At 39.1% G+C, this 25,708-nt stretch overlaps 1 protein-coding gene across 1 annotated transcript; it reads left to right on the top strand.

The window, feature by feature from the left end:
- Positions 1 to 4,248: 4,248 nt before the first annotated feature.
- Positions 4,249 to 25,210, top strand: LOC134652674 (serine/threonine-protein phosphatase 6 regulatory ankyrin repeat subunit C-like). Its single transcript, XM_063507837.1, has 4 exons — positions 4,249 to 4,327; positions 20,626 to 20,843; positions 21,811 to 21,966; positions 25,019 to 25,210. The coding sequence occupies exons 1-4, from the start codon at positions 4,249 to 4,251 to the stop codon at positions 25,208 to 25,210; spliced, it is 645 nt and encodes a 214-aa protein (XP_063363907.1).
- The last annotated feature ends 498 nt before the right edge of the window (positions 25,211 to 25,708 follow it).

The following is a 25,708-nucleotide window of genomic DNA, read 5'->3' as shown; positions in this document are numbered from 1 at the left end:
GCTTCTACTTACCATTAAAATTAATAGAAGAGAGAGTCTGTAACCTCGAGGCGTTTAGAACAAAAACAAGATTTTGGCATATTATATGGGTTAAGAAATGTTATTTCGAAACAAATTGATATCTATTTCATTGTCATCCTTGTCTTTTCGAATTAAAAAGTCACATTAGTACGGAAAAGCGAAGTGATTCATGTCTTTCGTTAATTAATAATAACTAACTCTTGAGCTCTTGAGTAAGTATGTTAAACTATGGTATGTCTAACATTTTTTCCTTATTGGTCTATAATGATCTGAAGAGAGAGCCTTCAAACTTTCGGGGCATTCCAGTGTCGGGTGCGTGACGCTTTTTTTACATTTCTGATAAAGCTAACAAACCGATATTTGCAATGATAACGTTTAATAACTTAGCTTTTAAATTAAACGTTAAACAATATAGGTTTCTGCAGGTTATTCAGGCCCCTATTTCACCACGGCAACAGGTGCGACATTTCGACAAATGTCACTATTGCTGACGTCACAGGCGTCCATGGGCTACGGTTACCGCTTACCATCGGGCGGGCCGTATTCCTGTTTGCCACCATCATTGTATTATTTAAAAAAACTTTATTATATCGGCAAAAAACAGGTATTTCTCTTTCGAAGTTTATGGTGATGATGATGACAATTGTCACATGATTTAATAGAACTTTCGGTAATTCTTGACAGGAAATGAGTTCTGTGTCGGAATTTCGTGACAATTGTCGTGTTTCTTGTGACAATTGTCATTAACTTCGCAAAATAAGTATGTACTTATTTATTGGCGATATAATGGAGATTTTTTAAAATTAATATGTTGATGGCAAACAAGCACACCGCCCGTCCGATGGTAAGCGGTTACCGTAGCCTATGGAGGCCTGTGACGTCAGTAACAGTGATGTCGACAATTGTCGCACCTGTCACCGTGGTGAAATAGGGGCCAGGTAGATAGCTGCCCATCTATAACTCAATTTTATCACACTCTAGCCTAGTTTTGGGGCATTTAGCTGAATTAAAAACGTTCAGAACGATCATTAATTATGCTGTCGGCAGGCCTTTGCGATGATGATTTTTTTTTTTATTTATATTTTCGCTGAGTCAAGGTACAAGCGTGCTGAAAAGTGTTGCTTGCTGGAAAACATTTACTGGATAAAATAATAGAAATTCTAATCCAACTCACAGGCGTATTCTGATTTTAATAACAGGTTAGATCTGCAGGCGTATTATGGATGGCTTTATCCACCTGGTAAAATATCCGTCACTTTTTATCACCGCGCGATTGAGAGTGACGGACACCGTTTCATCACGCTGTCACGTAGACAAGACCGAGCGTCTGACGCTAGCATGACTTGCGTTCTCGCGCGCGACTCCATACATGTGGGATGTTGGCAACTTCAAGTATGGACTCGCGGGACGCGGGACTTTATTATGACCGATATTACCGATAGAATGAAGGTCCGGACGCAAAAACACTTTGCGAGGCTAAACTACGCGATGAGGGTTTTTTTTAAATTTAAAGCGCTCAAATATCACCAAAAAATAGAGCAAAACAAGCAAAAAAACGGTCACCCATCCAAGTACTGACCCCGCCCGACGTTGCTTAACTTCGGTCAAAAATCACGTTTGTGGTATGGGAGGCTCCCATTGGGAGCCCCACTTAAATCTTTATTTTATTCTATTTTTAGTGTTTGTTGTTATAGCGGCAACAGAAATACATCATCTGTAAAATTTCAACTGTCTAAAGACGGTCTGGTGACAGACGGACGGACGGACGGACAGCGGAGTCTTAGTAATAGGGTCCCGTTTTTACCCTTTGGGTACGGAACCCTAAAAAGGTAAATAATTGTAGATTGACACCAAATTCTTTTCTGATCAAATATACCGATATTGATAGATCCCGTTTGGACTGGCCTTCAACCACAACTTCAAGTATGAAGCGTTCCGGTGTTGACTGTACCTAATTGTCGTTAAGACTTGTCTCGTGTGAACCTCGGAGTGCGCATAATGGTGCCAGCCATCTATTGACTGCAGTTCACACCTGATAGGTAATTCAGTGTATAACCGTGCTTTCTCTAGACTACGTGTGTTTTGTGTCGCGAATGTCCGAAACTGAACAGCTGGTTGCGGTCCAAGGTCATTATTAAATCTTATTTATGTATTTCCTAATCGTATCATTTATTTATTTTCGAACTCGAGGTCGCGGCAAACCTCGACGGCGTTGGCGAGATGACCTCGACGCCTTTGACAGGAACTGGTGGGACGGGTCAAGACCGGGATGCGTGGAAAGGAAGGAGGGAGGCCTTTGCCCAGCAGTGGGACACTAGGCTCGTATAAATAATAATTAATATATAATTTCCTAGCCGTTCAGCTGTAACCGGACAACTTTATCCACGTGATAAAATAGCCGTCACTTTTTAACACCACGCACCACGCTTATAAATAGTTGATCCTTGGCAATGAAAATGGCAAGTTGTCCATTATCACTGAAAGGTTGGGGGCCTAGCCAAGTTGACAATCGTTATAGAGAACGGCAATCGAAACGTCGCGTGACTCTTCGTAGCATCTGTTATCCTGCCGGCCTAGTCAAGGTGACAATCGCTATCGCTACGACAACGAAACGCTTTGTGTCTCTCTATCACTCTTCCATATTAGTGCGACAGTGACAGTTGCGTTTCGATCGCTACGGAACGTAAGCGATTGGCATGTAGGCTACGCGGCCTGATATATTTTTTCTATTAATTTGGCGTTTGTCGACATACGGTTGTCATCTTGGGTAGGCACCGTGGTCTAATTGAACCGATATTTCGGTAATAGGTCAACAAGTTGAACGATGTCAGTCTGTCGGCTGGCCGGTAAATATTTAATACAGCACATTATCGACCGGCGCGCCGGCCGGCAATCGATGACACGGACATGTCGGACATTGCCATGTGTCCACGTCATGGTATACTGGGAATTAACCCTTTAAATGACTACTACACTTAAAGATGTCCTAGTATCATGCCCACATAATTATCTTTCTTCTTTTCAACGGTGTTTGAGAATGGGTGAGTGCGAGTAGTGCGACTATGTATACATAATAAGATTAATAAGTTCAAGTAGGTAATGTTAACATTTCAACTTTTAAATAGCCTAAAGCAACATTTTAACCCTTAGAAATGTTGAAATTCTAGCGACAATTTAGTACTCCTAAAGTAATATAAAGAAAGAAGTACATAAAAAAAAAATCACTGGAACGAGAAAGATTCGAATCTGTTAAATAATAAATTATATACACGAACGTTATTCAATCATAACAATTTATTTTCAATAAGTGACAAGCAAAATATGTCAATAACTATATCTAGGTAACGAGTATGACGAGGCCGTGAAGGTCGGTCTATGACAATCCCAAAGCTAGTGGCTTAACCTTTTCGACGCCGTGTCAAACACAAAAGCTGTCTCTCAGACGCCACGTCACCGAAGTGTCAAAACTGAAAATAAACTTTATGCATATGCACCTAGGTCTATGTTGCTCTGTGGTCTATGACCGATTAATACGTCTTTGACGGTGGATCTGCGGTGCGTATATATCGGTCATTGGCGTCCAAAAGGTTAATGAAGCCCGAGTTTGGGCTTCTTAGAATTTTGATAACAAGTAGACTGGGTAAATATGAAAACATTTCGAACGCTATTCGTCACATCCTAAAATGTGACCATCATGCCAAAGTGATTGGTGTAAAATAGCAAAAACTTAAAAAAAAATTAAACTGTTTATTGCAAATAAGAATTTACAATATTTTCGGAAACTTAACCTAATCTACACTATAATAGATTATTAGCTAAGTGAGAGGTTTCCCTTAATTACATCAATGCCGTTATTGTTACTATTTTTTAATCTAATTTATATTTATATAATTCTATTTTGACTTACTACTTCAGTCAAGTCTAATTTATATTTATATAATTCTATTTTGACTTACTACTTTAGTCAGTTCAAGCAGTACTATTTTAACATTAGTTTCAGCTTATGAGTCTTATCTTCTAATTTATCTATTATACGTCAAAGATATGTTTACATTTTTCGCCTTATTACCAAGGAGTAAGGTGCAAAAGTGTAAACATATTTTTGACGTCGACTGTACAATGTTATGAAGGTTCTAGCCTCTCAAAGCGTTAAAGTATAACATTGTAATTTTATACAACATTGTAATGGGAACTTCAGATGTTTCAGTGAAGAAGCCAGTATCGTAGATGGAGAGTATCAAAAAGTGGCTGCAGGATCGAAGCACCAGGAAAGACGGTATCTACGTGCATCACAGCCCGCCGAAACGTAAGTTATTTTACTTCTTCTTTTTATCATTATCATCATCACACTGATTTAAACTTACACGATTTTTACACATTATTAAATTATACAACGGGACTTAATCGCGTATCTAAGTTTTAAGATTTACCTCCGACGTTTCGAGGACGGCGTTGTCCCCGTGGTCTCGGAGAAGACTGGCTTAAGTTGACATCAGCATCGTCTAACCGCGCGAGTTTTTCGAACTACCCGCACTTGGTCTTGTTTATCCGCTTGAACGTTTTGCCCACTAGGGATGTCACTCTGTCGACACACAACACTAACGATATTCGATTTATCGACTGTCGATATTCGTTTACGCTTACATTTACTAATGACTGGATTCCATGTGGATGAGATCTTGAAACCCTCGTCCCGATTGAAATTACTATGTTTTTTGATTTCAATGGAAAAATTAAAACTTAGATACGCGATTAAGTCCCGTTGTATAATTTAATAATCATCATCATCAGCCTACTCTCGTCCGCTGCTGGACATGGGCCTCTCCTATTGCACGCCATTGAGCACGATTTGCGACTCTGATCCAGCTCTTGCCAGCCGCCTTGCAAAGGTCACCGCTTTATCCATTGACATAGATATCTAGGGACTGGCTTTACGGGCAATAATAATGAGGCATGACAGGGGCCAGTACAGCGGTGTGAAATCGCTACAACGCGATTGGTAGATGAGTTCGCATCACGCGCGCGATTGGTTGACGAGTTCGCATTACCCGCGCTATTGGTCGCGACTAGTTGCGTTAGACTGCACGATTGGCTGGAATTCGTGAGTAGCACCACTGAACTTGTACCATTTTTAGTGCCCCATTAGCCCGTCCTAAGATAATATACGTCAATGGCTTTATCTAATTTGAGGGCGTCCTACGCTACGTTTGCCTACGCTACGTTGCGCTTCATCTAAGCCTTTTCAATCTTAAAGATAAAGGCCTTCTTAAATTTTTGCCATTCCATTCTATTTTGCGCTTTTTGTACCCATTTAGCATCTTTTTGCATCAATTTCCATTATTTCAAAACTTCCAACTAGTTAGCCTCAAGTGTACAATTGTCCTACCCATAGTAAATTATGTAGTCTGTTCGGAAAGAGAAGAGTCGTGCAATTATGCTATAATAATGACATTAAATATTATTTTTTAGCTTTATGTAACAAATATTGTACACCATTAAGATGTTAGGCTATGGTTTTAATACTTATAAAATGTAACACCTTTTTTGTATACCTATAGTCACAATAAATATATTATGATTATGATTATGATTATGAATCTATTGGGTTCCATACATTCCACGACTCTTCTCTTTCCGCACAGACTCTACGAGATAAATAACAGCTCAACAATAATTATCATTACACTTTATATCAGCCTCATGAATTATCATTTGTTCGAGGTAATAAGGATAATATGTAACTTTTATAACTACTCTATGTAAAACCATTTTTATGTGCAAATAAATGATTATGATTATAGTACAACTTAAAAACACGAGAAGGTAGAATTTTAAACTAAAATTCCGAAAAAGAAACTAAAATAAATGACGATCATGTGCAGCGAGCTGCCAGAATGAAAGTGTCGTGCAAACACTGTGTCAGCCGAAAAGCCTCGCGTGTTGCTGCAACATATAGGTACCCACGATTAAAGCCATATACTCCTTCGACATTCGTCAAAATTTGAACTTTACCTTGTAGGTATCAAATTTGATTTTGCAATAACCCAATATATTTACATACGACTTTAAGCGTGGATATGTTTGGCCAGTTCAGTTTACGAGCAAACATCTGTAATGTCGGCTGTACACGAGTGCGTCGAGAGCATCTCGCGGAGAGTCTCGGCGCCGCTCCGATCCGTATTTCAAGAAAAAAACATTTTAGGTCACTCGTGCAGTAGGCATTGTTTTAATTTAACTTGTATATTTTAATAAGCGAAGGTCAGCTCTTCTCTTAACGACTGCATAAACTAAATCGGACAAAATATTGCTGGAAAAACATTTTTTTTTTAAATAGCCTTGATGATTAACCGACATTAGTAGGTACATAATATAATATATCGCCTAAGTGTTAATGCCAAATTGAATGTAATTTAAGCATGTCTTTAAAATGACAGTGTAACTGCAATTGTATGGTGGCGATTAGGTAATTGTTGTGAATAACACTTATTTTTAGTCTTAAAGACTCGAGCCCTCAAGACTCGACTATATTTGAGAATTGTATTTATTTATTTTACGCGTATGGATGTAAGAGATCGTCTTTGCCGCCTATGAGGCGTTAAGCTTCGAGAGTCTTAAGGGTTCGAGTCTTTAAGCCTCGAAATGAGCGTTATTCACAACACTAGATTAGGTTTGTGTGAGTCAGCTTCATCGAACGTTTACTAACCAATTAAATATAAAACCTAAATATAAATAAAATAATGCCAACAATTATAAAATTCATAAACGTGTTCTATGTCTCCGTTTACTTGTGAATACAAACAGATGTGTCGGAGGTTTTTCAACAAGGCTTCTGCTATAATGTGGATAATTGATTAATCCAAGGAAACCTCACGACGCATGTGACTCTTAAGGCTCTATAGTGCGCATGTTGACAACTTAAACTCATTATAATGTGGACGGTCAATTTTATTTAAAGTTGATTACTACTAGATTATTGGATTTGGGATTTTTAATGTTATTACTTCTCAGTATCACGAGCCCACATTCAATATTATGATTGTGTGCTACGGATCACAGTGATGGGCCTCGAAGCCTCGAAACTTCTTATTCAGTAATTTCCTTAATACTGATTTAAACTTTCACGATTTTTACACATTATTAAATTGTAGAATACCACGACCCACCTTCTCCGAGACCACGGGGACAACGCCGTCCTCGAAACGTCGGAGGTAAATCTTAAAACTTAGATACGCGATTAAGTCCCGTTGTACAATTTAATAATTTCCTTAATGCTGACGATCGTGACATCATGTCCTGGTGCTGTTTCAGACCAGGTTCCTCCATAGGCTTCTGTTCCTCGCCAATTGCACGGCTTCGTGTATTTCGGGCCTCCAATATAACGGAATTATTGGCATTACTGGTGTGCAATTCCTAGAAACAATTTAAAAAGTCTGACACCGCTCTCGTGCCGTGACTGGCTAGTCTAACACATCAACAGCTCGACCTTAGCGTGATGGCGTGGACAAAGTGAACATTTCGCACGCTTTGACTTGCTATTCCCACGACTGGGTGGATACAATAGTAGATTGTTAACCAAGGGATGAAAGGCACCCATTTCTGTCGAGGTAGGTAGTTTGGCGCTCGAACGCAGTGAGACGTGGACGACTGGTCTGGCCTAGTGGGTAGTGACTCTGCCTGTGAAGCCGATGGTCTTGGGTTCGAATCCCGGTAAGGGCATTTACTTGTGTGATGAGCTCGTATCTCTGATGTATATCTGTATATCTGCATTAGCGCGACATTATAGATCCGAAGGTCATACTTACTTGGTTACTTAAGGGCCGGTACAGACGGACTGCAACTCTGCACTGCAACGTTGCAGTTGGCGTGCAGTCAGCGTGCAGTTACCATAAAAATTACGGTCGGGTCGCAGTCCGTCTGTATCGGTCCTAATGTACAGTCGGAAAATTTCCAAAATTACGCATTTTGTTTCTGGAAACATTTCGGAAATTCTTTATTCTTCCTTTATTTCTTGTGATTTCGTGAAATTTCTGAAAACTTTTCAAACTTTTTGGAAACTTTCCCACGTCTCGCACACGGATAATATAATACTGGTTATGTTTAGTCAAGCTATGTGGAATAATGTTTTTGCCGTGCGCCCTGTCTCAGGGGTGAATTATTCGAAATATGCGCGGCATTTTGCAATACTTTAACATTCTTATTTACAAAGTGAAGTTTTTAAGTGGAAAATTGTCGACTCTTATGACTTTTTGTAGGTGGGACGACTGACCTAATTAATTACAAACCCTACCCTAGAAAGTCTGGGGCGTTTGAAGTAAATTAGATAGGTACTTTACGACAAAATGTGACTTTTAAAAAGTCCGTCTGAGGTAAGTCTGCAGTAGGTATGCACCGACTTTGACGGGGCAGAATGTGGAATGCCACTCTAAACATCATATTTTCGTGGATGTTGCATGTTGATAATTTAACACTTGGTCATTGCAGTTTGTGCAGATTTAATTCTAACACAGGTAAATATGTACTACTAAATAGATCAATATAAATGGGTCATAAACGTTCATCTTTTCTGTGGACATGATAAAAAGTTACGAATTGGATACCTACATTCTTCTAAGACTTTCATCGTAGGTAACAATTTTAAAAAGTAGGTTTTTACGTGAGCGTTAGTTGTAGACGTCACGGGCTTGACTTAAAACTGAAAAAATGTATGGATCCGCCATTAAAAAAAAAACAAAAAGCGTATACCTAGACAAAAAAAATATACTTATTCAATCATCGAACCTACTCAAAAAACCGACCGATGTGCAAGACCGAAGTGATCCCAAAATTGCACAAGAATCGGTTGAGAATAGCAACCTGTATGTACCTTGAGGAGACAAATGCGAAAGTTGGGATATATGAATGCATTTTTGCCGAAGCTGAAACAGAGACCATCGCTAAGGCTTTGTCAATGACAACCTTAAAACTCATACCAAAAAAAGTTTTAGACCCAAATGTTTAATATTTCATATGAATTATAAATATACGTAGGGCTCCAATTTTCATATATGTCTAATTTTCTATCTTGTTAGAATCTAAACCTTTTAACCGCCAGAAATTTTTGATCGAGCGTGCTCGTGTCGTCACCAACAGTAATTGTACCACGCAGAGTAAGGTTGGCATAGTTACGAGAGTTATGAATGTGCTGTAAAAACCAAATCAGATCTTTGTCTTATTTATCAGACTGTGGCGAAATGAGCTGGATATGTAATGTCTTATATATCAGACTCTGGCGGTTAAAGGGTTAAAAAGCCAGGCCACCTATTGAGAAGTATTGTAGGCCGCTCAGGTGAACAGCCTATTGGTCGTCGAACCCACATACTTACTCCAATATAAACCTTAATACGCTCCAATAAGGTTCAAAAAATATTCAATTAACTGTGTCGTCGAACCGACATCAATATTAATCGGACATCAAATATATCGGAGCGGCCGAGGTGGTCACAAATATCTAAACACGACTCTATTGTCAGGGCGTTAGTGCATGTTCAGATATTTTTGGTGGTTCTGATGGTGACTTTTACAAACGTCACGGGGAATTAGCCTCTATTTGTATTGTGATAGGGTTGGATAGGTGTGTAAGGGTTAATTTGTGCTAGTTCCATTAGTGTTGGGCACGCAGTATGATCTATTCACGATAATGGAGACCAGAAACGAGTAAATAATAGACTGGCAATTTGTAACGTTATGTTTCAGTATAATTGTTGATTACCAAATGTACCAATAGGTATATGAATCGTACAATATGAGTAAAATTATTAAATTTTTAGCCGCCGTTTGTCATATCTAAAAATGGACGCAATTTAGTCAAGTTCACCAAACTTTAGTGGGGAATAATAATACGTCAACCGTTTCAACGTGACAATAGGGTATTTTCCTACTAGTCAAATCAGCTTCTTTTTTAGAACTGTCAAAACGATTTGCTAATATGGAATTTATATGAAACATTACACAGTGACGTCACGGTCAACTCACCTACTTTTTATATTTCTATCCGATTTATTAAATAGAACTTGTATTTAAAAATAACTGCTATCTGTGTTTTTATAATAATTATCTGATGTTTTATTTCATGCACGGTGTGAAATTTTTTTATTTTATATACCTACAGTCAAATACCCTATAAGGTATTTTTAAAAGTAGGCAGAAGGCAGAAATGAAAAGTGAAACTATGACAAGACCAACAACGAGCGCTTTCTCCGCTATTCCTACTAAAAATTATATTAGACCAGCATGTTTGGTCATCTCCCCCCTCCCCCCTTGTCACCTCTGTAGTAGTTCCTATGAGCTTGGTACAAATTTTGAGAATTGATTTGACGCTTCACTTGGAGATTGGCAGTCCTCACTATACATATCTCTGGTAGGCATATTCTGTTGTTTGTCGAGCTTTGTCTCTGTCATGGCATATAGGATATTTAAGACGTACTTAGGTAAGTTTACTCTTGTAACCTAGTATTAAAGTAGTGTAGGAAATAATGTATCTAGATACCTGAGTAGTAATCAACTTAGGTCATTGACCTCCATTACACATAAATGCATGATATTGTACAGTGAGCTGCAAAATTGAATGAAAAAATTATGAATGAATTCATGCACTTTTACGGCTGATGGTACAGTCACCATCAGATATCTCGGAGCGGCCAATGCGCTCAGAAATACCTGAACTCGCCTCTATTGTCAATTCGTTAAATTACTTGTTCAGATATTTTTGAGCACCTTGGCCGCTCCTATATTATTATATCTGATGGCGACTGTTCATATACATCATTTAAGGCCACAAAATTTAATAAAAATAAATTATATATATACCTATATTTATTATAGCTTTAGCAAAATGTGCTACTTTTTACTTAATGAATTAATTATTTTTTACGCATGATTAACGTCTTGTCAAGTGGTGTCTGTATATTAATTTTAATTAATTATTGCCTTAAAAGTCAAATCATCTGTTACTGTATGAATATTATGAAGTAGCACCCTTTATGATCAAGTGTGATGAATTAAATTAGCATAATAACACACGCCTTCCGTAAAGTAAAATTCATAATTAAACGATTCACTTAAGTAAATTGCTGTAAAGTAGAAGTGGATGGTCATTATTGTAGTTTGCCGCTACTTAACATTATTTTAAAGCAACAAGAATTAATTTATAATATACAGGTAGCGTTTGTTTCACATAAACCCACTGCCATGAAACCGCTAACATACAATCGATGTTACCGCTCTCATTTTTAAACGACATGTTATATTTATCTTTCCTTGTTCGGTACTAATTTTCGTTGCCAAAAATTATTAGGTACCGTAAAACGGGGTGAGTAGGTTTCGCGGGGAGAGGTGGGTTATGAATGGGGAGAAAAAATTTGAGAGGGAGGTGAGAAGGGATTTTAAGGCTACTGCTACAAAAATAATGTATTCCAATTTAAAATGGAGCTATAGTAATACGCATAATAAAAAAAAATCGATCCAACAATCTTCCAAAAGCACCTTTGTATGAAAACCCCTAATACCCCAAATACGAGGCACTACGGGGTGAGGTGGGTTTTCCTCTTTATTGTCAGTTATGAAATGGAACTACCCAAAATAAAATAAAAACTAAAATACAAACGTCCGGAACACTTATTATATACACCATTCAGTTTTCATATGTAAAAATAAAATGTTATCGACGTTTGAATTTCAGTTTTGATCCTACTCACCCCATTTTACGGTATACATAGAAAATAGAGAGAGTAGAAGTTGTATGTAAAATGTATACTTGCTCTAATTTCTTTGTAGATATGTATTACAATAATGACTAATAGCAGCGAAAACTAGTACCAGACATAGATATTAAGTGTTTAAAAATATCAGCGTACCTATATACCATCGCCCACACTGTTGACTGACAGTTCGTAAAGCTTATTACAAATGGAATAAGGTCCACCGATGGACAGTTGACCTTTTGGACGCCAATGACCAATATATCCGCGCCGTAGGTTCAACGCCAAATAATCGGTCACAGACCACAGAGCAACATTGACCTATGTGCATAATTGCATATGCATACAGTTCAATTTCAATTTTGACACTTCGGTGACGTGGCGTCAGCGTGACAACTTTTGTGTTTGACACGGCGTCGAAAAGGTTAAGAGTGTTGCATTTTGGGTTCTTGCTAAATTGGAAATTCTATAGCGTAAGTATTGAACAACCAATTTAGCTAGGACCCTAAGTGACGCAACAAACGCGGAGCGTGATGGTACCTAGACCTAGAACATTTGATTCAGATTGTGCTCAACCTGTATAGGTGCAAGTACAATGTCAGGCGACCACCGGCTGTTAGGGCATAAATCCAGTAATCTCAGAATGGTCATAAACATGCGAACAACAGGCCGCTCCATTTGCATGTTACATGCCGGCCAAGGGCACATTTTTTTCTAGCAAGTACACTCATAGTAACAGCTACTGGGCATTACTGAAATGTGTCGGATACGTGACGCTATTTTTTTAACACTTCAGCACCCCGTAGCACAAGATTGCTATGTAACATCTAACTATGAGCCCGATTCTGATTTTGAAATCTTTTATCTTTTTTTCTTTTTTCTTTTTTGATCTTTTATAGACATCACCAAGATACGATAACGATATGTTTAAGATCTAACCTGTCAAATTTGACATTTGCGCGATTCTGGAGATACTCTTGAACGATTTCCACAAGATATGACTTAGAGATCCAATTCACATCTAATAGATATCTAACTCTATCTAACGTAAAAATGACATTGGTTGCCCGAATTGCGCTGCAAAAGAGAACTAGTTGAAATCTAAACCGTAACGTATCTAGAATGGATGTAGTACGTGTCGTCTCTTGTGAATATCTTGAAGTTCGAATACGGCAGTATGTTCATAAAAGAGGGACGTGTAGTCTATCTCGCCGCGAGATACTGTCGCGCCAATCATATGCTAGCCCGGCTGATAATTGATAAAGCTCAACTGCTAGAAGCTGATATTTGACATGATGAAGTTTGATAACTTAGCTGAAAATTCAAAGGCATATAACACAGATTTCTGCAGGTTATTAATGTAGCTAGCTGCCATACGCGCCATGGCCCGACAAAGTAAACTTTTTTGTGGAATAATCGAGGGAATTATACGATTTTGGTTAAAGTCTGCCCTTGCAAGATTTTGCGTTAGACCCCTCTCAACTAGCCATTGATAGACCTTTATTATGGCTTTGTAATAAGGTAAGGATTACACATAGTCATTTGTTTGGACGACAGTATGTGGTTCGTGGAAATAATGGAATGTAACATCATTTATGAAATATTTTGCGTTAATGAGTTCTAAGTAGTAAATGGTATAAAACGGTTACCTAATTGTAATTTGCTACCGAGAAAAACGTTTTTACAAAAAGAAAATCAGCACATTATTGTCTGTACATATATGTATTTTACTTACACAGGGGAAAACAATGATTGGATACAGACGTATTTTATTCAAGCGTTAGGGTCTTTTGGAGTACATTTTTATACGTGTTCATGGAAGTAAAAAAAAGTTAATAAATAGAAAGAATCGTACTTACTGGCGACTTCAATTAAAGGCATCTTAACTGTTTCTACAGTACAACTTAATTTAAAGCACAATTTTCACTTTTTTCAGGAACAACAGAACTTTCACGATCAATCACCAGACGTGCACGCATGCGACCAATTGACGCGACCAACTAGAATTCAAATAATGTCATTTTGATAACCACATCATTATAAACAACTTGCGAGTATAACGTCACTTGCACAATGTCATATCACTGACCATCCAGCCTCTAGACATAGCATAGTCGCGCTACCCCCTCTGCCACACATACGGTAGCGTTACTCCATCTTCGAGTCACGCCTACACCGCTTACTTCAGTCGGCGGACCGGGCTCGGTGTAGAAACTTCGGTAGGTAGCTCGAAGAAGTTTTTGCTATCAAAAATGCATTATTGTTGTGTCAAATTGTGTGGCAAGAACACTAAAAACTCTGGTGTACAAAAAAATGGCATTTCATTTCACAGGTAAGCCGATTTTTTAGAGATTTGGATAAAAAAATATTTTAATTTAAGCGTCTCATCAAATTTGACAGCGCTTGAAACTCGATGACGTCTTTTAAGAAAGTCTCTTTCTATCGCGCTGCATCCGTATACATCCTTTCTTGTCTTTTATTACGTGACATTCCTAAGCCCAAACTAGTGATGTCCATATCCATAGAATGTGATTGTTTACTATTGATAAGGTAATTCAATTCAAATCGCATAGGTATTTGCGAAAAATTCACTATAAAACAAATAAATAATATGAGAAGTACACTTACGGTCAGGTACCAATTTTCCCTTGAACATAACCGATATTGTCAATTCAGCACTACATAGGTACTCGTATTACTTTTAGCGATTATAAAAACATTGCAAAAATTAATCACAAGACCAATTTTATACAAAAACACACGGTTGCAATTTAAAATGCATTATTTTGATTCCATTTTTGTTGAGAATAGTGGGCGCCGGTTTAACTTTTTAATTTTTGCTTTTTTTCTGTGTACGACTGCCAACATGGCAATGATACTTGAACATTCGGCCAAATAATTTAAACCTCATTTAGTTAGATTGTGTTAAATAACATTTCATTTACATAATAACAAATCAATATTTGATTTAAACCATGTAATAACTCTTAATAGAATTATACAGGATGTTTTTAATGGGTGGGTATAGTAGGATACCGCGAATACAGGGTGGATTTTCTTTTTGGCTCAGTGAGGGCAGCTACCAGATCCCGTACTGCTACGAGAAAACGGTCTTAAGAGACCTTCCCTCGATTTTAAATTAATGAAGATTGGCATTTACAGATTTTGGAAAAAACATACAGGATACGAGAAAAAGGTCATTTTTAACAAACTTTTTTTTATGCCAATCGATCCCATTCCTATTGAGGATCAAAAGCTTGTATGGGAGCAAAAAAAAATTTCATGCTAGAAAAGCCACAAATCGAGGAAAACTTTTCCCATATTTGAATGAAAATGAAAACTTTTATTTTTCACATGCTACTTTTGTATGCCAATCGATTCCATTCCTATCCAGTATCAATAGTTTCCTAGGGGTCGACTTACGGTAATGTACTAAAAAGCCACAAATTAATAAAAACTTTTTCCATACATTTACTATGGAGAAAATGTGAAATTTATTATGGGAAAAGTTTTCCTCGATTTGTGGCTTTTCTAGCCGGAATTTTTTTTTGCTTCCATACAAGCTTTTGATCCTCAATAGGAATGGGATCTAATTTGAAATCGAGGGAAGGTCTCCTAAGACCGTTTTCTCGTAGCAGTTCGGGATCTGGTAGCTGCCCTCACTGAGCCAAAAAGAAAATCCACCCTGTATATAAAGCCGCAACCCGAGTGATTAATTGACATAATTGCTCTCCCAGAAGGGGGTTCCTGGGGTATTTGACTTTGATACGGTCGTATAGAGGGGGTGGTTTGGTGACTTCCAGAAAAATCCGACTTTTGGTCTACCGGATTATCCGACTTTTGGTCACTAAACGGTGACAGATACGTGGGAGATGCTCGACCAAATGTCATAGAGGGACGCTGACAGTTTCTGAAGCTGCCATTATTTTTTCAAAATGGCGGATTCAAAATGGCGATCATTTTTCAAAATACTCCCAGCGCGCTAAAATTTTGGTCACGAAAACTCGGGGTCACCTAGCTGTATTCCTATGGATTTTTTTTAATAAAACCAATATGGCGGTAAAAATGGCCACTTATTTTTTATGAAAATCTTCAAAGGTGAGAGATAGGTGGGGGGTGCTCGACCAAATGCCATAGAGGGCCCGAGACAACACAAATTGCATTTAAAAAGTTTCAAAATGTACTAACTAACATAAAAACACCTTGTAATACCATGGTTGCAATAAAGAATTATGATTATGATTATGAAAATGGCCGTCTTTTTTTTTTCAAGTTGGTCTGAGCGCGTTGAGATTTGGCATGCGGCGAGCTTGGGGGCCCAAGATTAGTATGTGAATTATTTTTTGAAAACACTCAAAATGGCGGCGGACACGGGCAAAGGAAAATTTCCAAGTAGGTTAAGCGAACCCGAAGGGCGAATATCAGGCTGGGAGGCCGAAGGCTGACCCGCCGAAGGCCCGAAGCCTTCACCCCGACACCCAAGCGTGCAACCCTCAGTAATTTAAAGCGAGGCCGAAGGGCGAGCTGCGTGAAGAAGTGCTTCCAAGCAGGGATGTTGCGAATATCCGCATCCGCATCTCGTCTCGTCTCGCGCTTCTCTAAATCCCATAAGACGCCTTTTTACCAATAGTTTATTTTTAAATTAATTATATAAAGCAGATACACCTGCTAACGAAACCACAACGTTATGGGTTAATGTTTTCGAACGAACGAATCAACATAGCATTCAAAACATGCTTGCATATTATTACTGTTATTACATTATTGACCGTGATTGACAATGTTATTATTCAACGTGTCACATCACTAGCGCCCGGCAGATATTACTGTCTGACGCCCACGTGTGTTTGAACGGACCAATCACGGCACGGGACTCGCTCACCTCGTCCCCCGCACCCCTGTATTTTTGGCAGCATCGGTTTCATGAAAGAATTGGCCTAAGTTGAGTCTAGAGGCTGGATGGTCAGTGTGTCATATACTTAAGTATGTCATATATTATAATTACTTTATGTTGTAGTATTAATCCATTTATATACCTAAAGAAGTTTAGTTGAAAGCATAAAATGATGTTGAAATATGGCATACCTACACATGCGCGGATATTGACGGAAATCGAAGGTGAACAGGCACAGGCAGTATATATCTAAATCCATTAACACTGTCTTGGATGAAGGCAACGTCACAACATACCCTCTGGAGTTCCTATAGCATCTTACCTTATTTTTTTAATCTGTTATGGTTAATATTGCCTAGTTGCCGCCTCATAATTTGGCATATTCTTCACATTTATGTTTCTGATGATGAGATAATAGTATTTTATGCAACCGTTATTTAAGAGAGGTCAAAAAAGGCGAGTGGCGTGAGTAACAATTTGAGGCGGAGCCGAAAATTGTTAATAAAGACGCCACGAGTATTTTTTGACTCGGTTAAACAACGTTGCATACAATATTTTTTCTACGACCAAGCACTTACTTTGGAATAAAATTGTAAATTTAACAAATATTTTTCATTCAAAAATGGAGGGTACGGGCGGGAATAGAATGAATGAAATATAACAAACATTTCTATGGTTCACTCATCTGTCAGAGATGACAATTAAAATTAGGTTGGCAACATGTATTTCATACAATATTTTTTAAATGGTGATTACACGAAGTATCGTAAAAGTACCAAAAAGATACTGCGTGTATGCACAAATACTTTTTTGGGGAATAGACTAAAGACTTGTCTTGACAACTATAAGATAGGGGTTTAAAGGTTTGTGCACGACCCTTTAAATGACAAATAAAAGTACGGGAGTAGAAAAAATACATAATATAATCTTCCACTCCGCTACGACGGCCACTACGCCGTAGGCGGCGTAGCAAACACGCATAAAGTCGTAAATATTGCAAAGTAGCATTAGCATTTCACACGTTCGGCCAAATAAGCCGAGTAGGCAGGGTCGAGGCGGAAACAGTGCCTCCTCTCTCACGTGTTGTTAGGTAGGCCTTTTTCTACCGAGCCCCTTTATCCTTGATCCTACTTCTAAAAGTGGATAAAAAATTTTAGAGCATCCCGTATTTAATCTAGCAAGATGCGGTAGCGATAGCTGAACCCCCATAGATCATTAGGCGACGACTCAGGTGGCCTAGCCAAGGTGACAAGCACTTGCGTTTCGCCATCGAATCGCATTGTGTCTCTCTATCGCTCTTCCATATTAGTGTGACAGTGACAGTTGCGTTTTGTTCGCTACGGAGCGTTAGTGATAGGCATATGTTTTCTACGGGGCCAGATTGTCTCAATGGCGCTCTGTTGCTGGCTTTACCTAGTCTCGGTTGAAATGCTTATAAGTTGGGGGTTTTTGTAAACCTGATGGGAAATAACAAGCGTTTTATTTTAATCAGGAAGTGGTATGTGGTTTTCTAAACATAGGTACCTACATTATATTATTATAACTAGTAGACATGTGTAAGTAATGCTCGTAATATCACAAATGAGATATCTCTCGAACGCGTAATATGGCATCACGCATGGTCTAATAAAACATGGTCTTCTCTTCCCAGAGTGTCACTTGCCTACGTCACAAAAACATTGCCACTTTATTTCAACATAACATGTTACATGGGTACATTATATCTATGGTTAATAAGTTAAAATATTTCTTTATAATTTTATAAATTTCATTTATATGTATTTTATCTTAAATTTTACAATAACACGTCATTTTTAATTATTGGTTAGCAATATCTTCCGATTCACGAAAGAAATTTCAGACGTTCGGGTAGTTCTGTTTACACTACTGGCAACACAGGATAGCGCTGTTACATTTGACAATCCGCCATTTTGTCCCTGACCGTCATCCTTGTCGAACGCGTGTTAATTGTTATTTCCTTCTCGCTCAGTGTCAGCAGTCGCAGTGTTTTCCAAACTTTTCACGTCGTAAACTTGGTAATTAATGTTTTGTTACGAAAATGGTTGGCTGCTCTATTCGGAACTGTAAGAGTAGGAGTGAAAAGTGCAGTATAGATTTGTTTTATTTTACTATGTTTCTACATGAATAACTTAAAATTAATGCCGTTAAAATTCTCCCACATTTTAAAGTTTGAGAACCTGTAAACAGCATGATGACGTAGGCAAGTGACAGTTAGGTCATTCGCGAATCTCGGAAGAGAGTACCAGGCGGAGTATATTATTATACCATGGCATCACGTATCACTCGGAGAAATCAACCATCTCTTCAAAAAATCACTCATTACGCGGGCCGCGCGAACGCGGGAACGCCAACGACCGGCCGAAGCACGTGTAATGGATTCAATTCCACATAGATTGACGCGCCGATTTGAATGGTCAGTTGAAGTCTACTCACAGCGCGCGTAATCTGTAATAGCGCTTGTAATATTGTCATGTTTATTCGCCCGCCAGGCCGCCACGCCATCATTGTTTTGTTATCTCGCTCGCACTCGCACTCAGTGCTCGCTCGCTCTCGCTCTGCTTTCGGCTATCTTCGGAACAATTCGGATCGGTCCGTTCGGTCACAAAACGCAACGCGTAATAGATAGACGCGCTGATATAAGACGCCCTAGAGTGCTGTAGATTGCGCTGCGTAATGTAGGTGATAGCTGAGATGGTTCCATTTCGCGCGCGCCCGAGCGCTGTTCACGTTCCGGCGATGTACCGAGTGATGAGTGATGTGATATCTCAGTGTAATATTACGTTTTCGAAAAAGTGTAGTAATATTACTTTTTGAAGCACTGTTTGCGCATGTCTAATAACTAGTGGCTTAATAATTATTGGTTAATAACAGCATAGGATACTTATCATCAATTTCGTCTTAAATGTGGCCTTAGGGCTCATATCAGAGCGCAATAATCATCTAATTATGCCTTTGTGAAATCCTGATAATGTTTTATTACCAATAATTATTGTTCACCGGTTCACCAGTTTGCCGGTAAAAACCGTTTTGTATAATCTCTGAGTCTGTCACGTTCAAGCTTTAAATGTGGCCAGACGTGAGTTCCCTATTAGTTTTGATGTAGAGTGAATTTTTCTTCGCATTTTCATATCAAAAAGCACCTAGTGCAGTTTTAACATGAGCTTATACACCAATTCATGACATCAAAAACAAAGCTAATGAATCTCAAAATTATTACTGTCTTTTGCGACAAGATTAAAAGAAGCTCAGAAACAACATAATTTAAACCGTACCTCATGTCACTCATGTGCTAACCCGCTATAGCAAATAGCAACACAAAAAAAATCTGCCTCACAAAGGTATTCATCAAAGATTTCAGTTTAGAGTTTTAGAGACAAAGATAAAGATAAAAGATAGTTTATTCAAGTAGGCATAATTACAATGCGCTTATGAACGTCAAATAGAGCTACACCGGCTCCAAAAACCTACACCTCTGCCCCGAGAAGATTAAAATCCCCCCTCAATTGGAGGAGGGTATCCCAATATGGGACCGGCAACAAATCGGCGGGACACATCTTTTCTTCTTATAATTTTACTAACATGCATTACGAGAAAATAAGGAAAAAAATACAATTTAATTTACTATAGAATTCATGCAATTATACACATAAGGTGTAATAGAAATTTGATTTAAAAAATATAGGTACATATGTAGATTCCACTGCATGTAAAGTTGCTTTCAAAAAAGGGAATTAAATAATTCCTTAACCTTTTGGACGCCAATGACCGATATATCCGCCCCGTAGGTTCAACACCAAAGACAGATTAATCGGTCACAGACCACAGAGCAACATCGATCTACGTGCATATACATAAAGTTCAACTTCAGTTTTGACACTTCAATGACGTGGCGTCTGAGTGACAGCTTTTGTGTTTGGCACGGCGTGGAAAAGGTTAATAGTGTGTTTTTCTCAGTGTTAGGTTCGGTGACAGCAGCCCAACTCCGTCAGCTGGCCCGCGGCGGGGCCGACAGCGGGCTGGAGCGCGCCGTGCTCGCGGGGCAGGGCCGGCGGCTCCTATTGGAGGCCGAGACGCTGCCCCTGCCCACTCATATAGAGGCCTTAGTCAACAAGTGTGAGGCGCTGCATGAGGCTGTGGAGAAGGGCTCGCTGCTGGAACTACAGGTACAGCTGGTAATTTAACTCTTAGTACGTACTTATATCGACCGGGATATGAATCATGATTAGTGACACTGTGAGTGTAGTGTGCTTGGATAGACCAATAAGTGTGAACGCGACTCAGTTACCCGTGAACAAGATGTATGTAACTGCGTCGAAATATCGGGAGCTCGAAATCAATACAAAAGGTAATCATGGTTCATATCCCGGTCGACATAAGTCACGGTGAAACTAACCGTTAATCGTTGCCGTAGTTGGTACTGACCATAATCCTATTATGTATTGACTATAAATGTTATGAATAATAAATTTCATTTCATTTCATTTTATTTACTGCGCGCTGTTCAAGATTACATTCAGAGATGTCAGTTAATAAGTGTAGTACCTACTGCACTTAGGGGACTGTAAACAAGGTCAATAGACAGTATTTTTAGGATAATGTTCGTTCAACAAATCATGCTCTTCTCATAGATATAATTTGAGGCATTGTAAGAGGCTGAATCTATGGTAGATGATTGAAGTAAGTAGTTTCCCAAAGGTTAATAATGATGTACTAGTAATCGTTGATAAGTTAATATATTAGCAAATTATAAATCCCGATGTTCGAGGCGCGCTACCCGCGCTCTTCTATGGGCGCATACGGCGTCCCTAATCCGCTCCAAGGGACGCAGCCATGCGGTAGAATGAGATAGCAATATCACTTGCTCCCTCTAACGCATAAATGCGTCCCTTGGAGTGGCCGGCGTTGGCCCATCGTGTAGAGGAGCCATAACACGACAAAGTCGAGCGTAACCTGATGTTCTTTTTTAGGGACACCAATAAGCCTTTCCACTGAGTTCCATTACTTGTTCTTCTCTTCGCTACGCTGGATTACAACCAAGGTTATTGGTTGATTTCCGCACATCTCCGCCTGTAGTTTTTAGAAGTACCTATTGGTGTGTAATTGTGTATGTCTAAGAGATATATTTGTGTTTATTCACAGGAGCTACTGGACGGCGAGTATAACCGCAAGAAAACCGTGACATGTCGCGACGAGGCTGGTGCTGGGCTGCTTCATAAAGCTGTGTACTATGACTACACGGACATCGTGGAGTGGCTGGTCAACAACTACCCGCAGCTCGTCCATCAGAGAGATTCTGTAAGTAAACAGCAACAATCATAACTGTACATCGGTGGACCTTATTATACAAGGCATAAGGCCCACTGATGTACAGTAAACAGTGTGGGCGATGGTACTGCCGCCTAGACAAAGTGACAATTGCTATCGCTTGTACAACGAAACGCTTTGTGTCTCTCAATCACTCTTCCATATTAGTGCGACAGTGACAGTTGCATTTTGATCGCTACGAAGCGTTTAGTGGGCCTGAGTGGACGCTCGAGTTGGGCGTGCAGCGGGGCGGGGCGTGCGGCGTGTATGTTAAACAAATGCAAGCGTATAGTAGCGGCCTTACTGCACGCTGCTCAAATTACTAAACTTGTGAGCCCGACGCCACGCTGCACGCCCCGCCGAACGCTCCGCTTCGAGCGTCCACTCAGGCTTGGCTACGCGGCCTGTTCGTAGATAAAAATACACACATCATAAGGTACCTAAATAAATAGAAACACGGAAAACGGACATAGCTTGGGCACAGTCTAAAAACAACACAGTAATTCGACGAAGCCGTCTAGGCAAGGCAATTGTGCGTTCAGAGACTTTTACTGTATACATAATTTATAATATAGGGTAGGTACCCGTAAGGTACAAAAGTCATTCGTTGGGCAATGCATTCATTTTTATAACAAGTTACCTGAGGATGCTTTAAGATTACCCTTTCCAGCTCTTAAGAATTACTTAAAAAAGTCATTGATGTTAAAAGCTTATTACAGAGTCGAGGACTACTTGACAGACAAACATGCATGGTCCAAACCAGAAACTAATAAAAAGTAGTAGCAATTAAAAACATTGTATTTTGTATAGAGTTATAGGTGACACAGCTCAGGTAAACAGGAAAACACATCAAATATTATATGTTGGTAATTCATAATAATCAATCAGATTTATATAATATGTTTTCCCATTTCTTTTAATAACTTTATTATCTTTTCCTTTTGTAAGAATTTGATATGTTTTCTGAAAGAGCTACGAATTTGTATGATTCCATGTACATATGTATATTTTCTAAATCAAATTTCTATTACACCTTATGTGTATAATTGCATGAATTCTATAGTGATTTAAATTGTATTTTTTTTTCCTTATTTTCTCGTAATGCATGTTAATTATAAGATGTAATTATTTTTGAAAAGATGTGTCCCGCCGAGTTTGTTGCCGGTCCCATAATGGGATACCCTCCTCCAATTGAGGGGGGATTTAAATCTTCTCGGGGCAGAGGTGTAGGGTTGGAGCCGGTCTACCTAGCTTTATTTGACGTTCATAAGCGCATTGTAATTATGCCTACTTGAATAAACTATATTTTATCTTTATCTTTATCTTATCTACCTACAACAGGTTGATATCATTCACATCGAAACCATGTCAAATACTACCATAAATGTAAAATCCATTAAAAACAATATCAAAACAACCTAATTCAGTCGGATTCCAATTATCTCTCAATAATGGCCGCTATTAAATATACATGCGCAATTATTCTGATAACTGTACGAACTGGAATAATACCTAGTTTTTGGTACCATTACAATTTGTGACCCTTATTTTGAAAGTGATAAGGTCTATCGATGTTCAGTTAAATATTGTTCGTGCCTATTTCAAAATGCCTAGACGGCTAGCTTTAGAGTGAATTATTAATATTGTTGTCCAGTAGTGTCCGACCGTATATAGTTTTGGTTTCGGCATAAAAATCATGTTTCGGCCGAAACTAGATAAAATCGAACCTTCGGTCTCGATTTCTGTAAAAAATATGGTTTCGGTCGTACACTATTATCCAGATAGGTACTCAAATGTGTAGGTACTAATAGGAATACACTTGACTAACCAGCGGTTTTATGTCTTTGCTATAACCACCACCAGTGTGGATGACTTGGACAGAACAGAGTGTCATTATTAACGTTATTTATTTTCATAGTAATTTTGACACTAACTATGACATTACCACACTTAATTTGTCATTATAAATGCTATGCAAAATTAGCTCGCTCCGACTCTTAGTACCTACCTATAAGTTTTGTTCAGATATTTGTGAACACCATGGCTGCTCCGATATCTGATAGCGACGGTAGCTACAAACAGGAACACTCTTAACTGTCCATTGGTGGACTTATACTAATAATAAAGTTTACGAACTGTCAGTTAACAGTGTGGGCGATGGTACAGTCGCCCTCAGATATATCGGAGCGGTCAAGGCGCTCACAAATATCTGAACACGCCTCTATTGTCAAGGCGTTAGAGTGCGTGTTCAAATATTGTGAACATCTTGGCCGCTCCGATATATCTGATAGCCACTGTTCATGTGTCTATCAGCCTATCGATTGAATGACAATCGAGTTCTAGTTTAAAGTCAGAAAGTGCGTCACATTATGGCTTCCTCGTTTGTAGTTAGGGTTACGAGTTCAAAACATATTTAGATACTAATTAATTGGGAAGGAACTTGGGAACGTAAGAAAGTAGGGTATACTTTCGTTAATATTTATTTTAGGCCAATCAAAAAGGACGACAAACGATAATATTTAGTTTAGTTAAATCACTTCACGTCACTTTTTTTATGCTAGTTTGATTTATTTAAAAGGTATTTTTAGGGTTCCGTATTCCGTACCCAAAGGGTAAAAACGGGACCCTATTACTAAGACTCCGCTGTCCGTCCGTCCGTCCGTCCGTCCGTCCGTCTGTCACCAGGCTGTATCTCACGAACCGTGATAGCTAAACAGTTGAAATTTTCACAGATGATGTATTTCTGTTGCCGCTATAACAACAAATACTAAAAACAGAATAAAATAAAGATTTAAGTGGGGCTCCCATACAACAAACATGATTTTTGACCGAAGTTAAGCAACGTCGGGCGGAGGCAGTACTTGGATGGGTGACCGATTTTTTGCTTGTTTTGCTCTATTTTTTGTTGATGGTGCGGAACCCTCCGTGCGCGAGTCCGACTCGCACTTGGCCGGTTTTTTAAATACCTGTCGTTAAATTTAAATAATCACAATTATTTAGCAGTGTGCACGTTGATGGGCTCTAAATTACCTATGTTCACTAGTTCGGCCGCACGCCGCTCCACTACGCAGTGGGACGCCGCGCTAGCGCCGCCGCAGCGCTGCTGGAGCGCGCAGGCGCAGCGCGCGGCGCGCGTGACGCGGCGGGCCGCACACCGGCGTTCTACCGCGCGCAGCGCACTTCGCTAGAGCTACCCGAGAAGATAGTCATACCCATGCCGGACAAACCAGGTTAGAGACTTGTACAAATGTAGAAATAAGCTATTTAAGGGTCTGGGCACACGTAGCGTCGGCGTCTAGCCAACTCTATGGCTGATGCTCGACGCAACGCCATTTTCCATAACGCTGACTAGACGCTGACGCTCGAAAGACGCTAAGTGTGCCCGGGCCCTAAAAGTGAAAAAAATGGGGTCCCGAATTGTTTCCCATAGAGTTTTAAATCATAATGTATTGTTTGTCATATTATCATTAGTCATAAAACTGAAACCGTTAACATTTCAGGATTTTCGTTAGGTTATTCTATAGATAGGTTAGGTTAGGTTTGTTTTATGGCAATCCTGAAAAGTGACGCGTTTCTGAACCAAATGAATTATGACTAACGAAAATACGGGCAACCAATACATTATGGCTTAAAACTATTTGGGAAACAATAGAGACCCGAAAAAAAATACTGTCTTGGGTGGACCAGGTTAGAAGATTTGCTGGCTTTGGATGAGGTCTTGGTGGCTCAGATG

This window comes from Cydia amplana, chromosome 12 (genome assembly GCF_948474715.1).
Source record: "Cydia amplana chromosome 12, ilCydAmpl1.1, whole genome shotgun sequence".
In the NCBI taxonomy this organism is placed as follows: domain Eukaryota; kingdom Metazoa; phylum Arthropoda; class Insecta; order Lepidoptera; family Tortricidae; genus Cydia; species Cydia amplana.
Note: the sequence above shows the minus strand (reverse complement) of the source record. Positions and strands in the feature narration are given on the sequence as shown.

What these genes read in the sequence shown, in the direction of transcription:
- LOC134652674 (XM_063507837.1), top strand. Translation starts at nt 4,249, where the DNA reads ATGGAGAGTATCAAAAAGTGGCTGCAGGATCGAAGCACCAGGAAAGAC. An exon ending in GCATCACAGCCCGCCGAAAC is followed by an intron (nt 4,328 to 20,625) that starts GTAAGTTATTTT and finishes TGTTTTTCTCAG; the next exon opens with TGTTAGGTTCGGTGACAGCA. An exon ending in TCGTCCATCAGAGAGATTCT is followed by an intron (nt 21,967 to 25,018) that starts GTAAGTAAACAG and finishes TATGTTCACTAG; the next exon opens with TTCGGCCGCACGCCGCTCCA.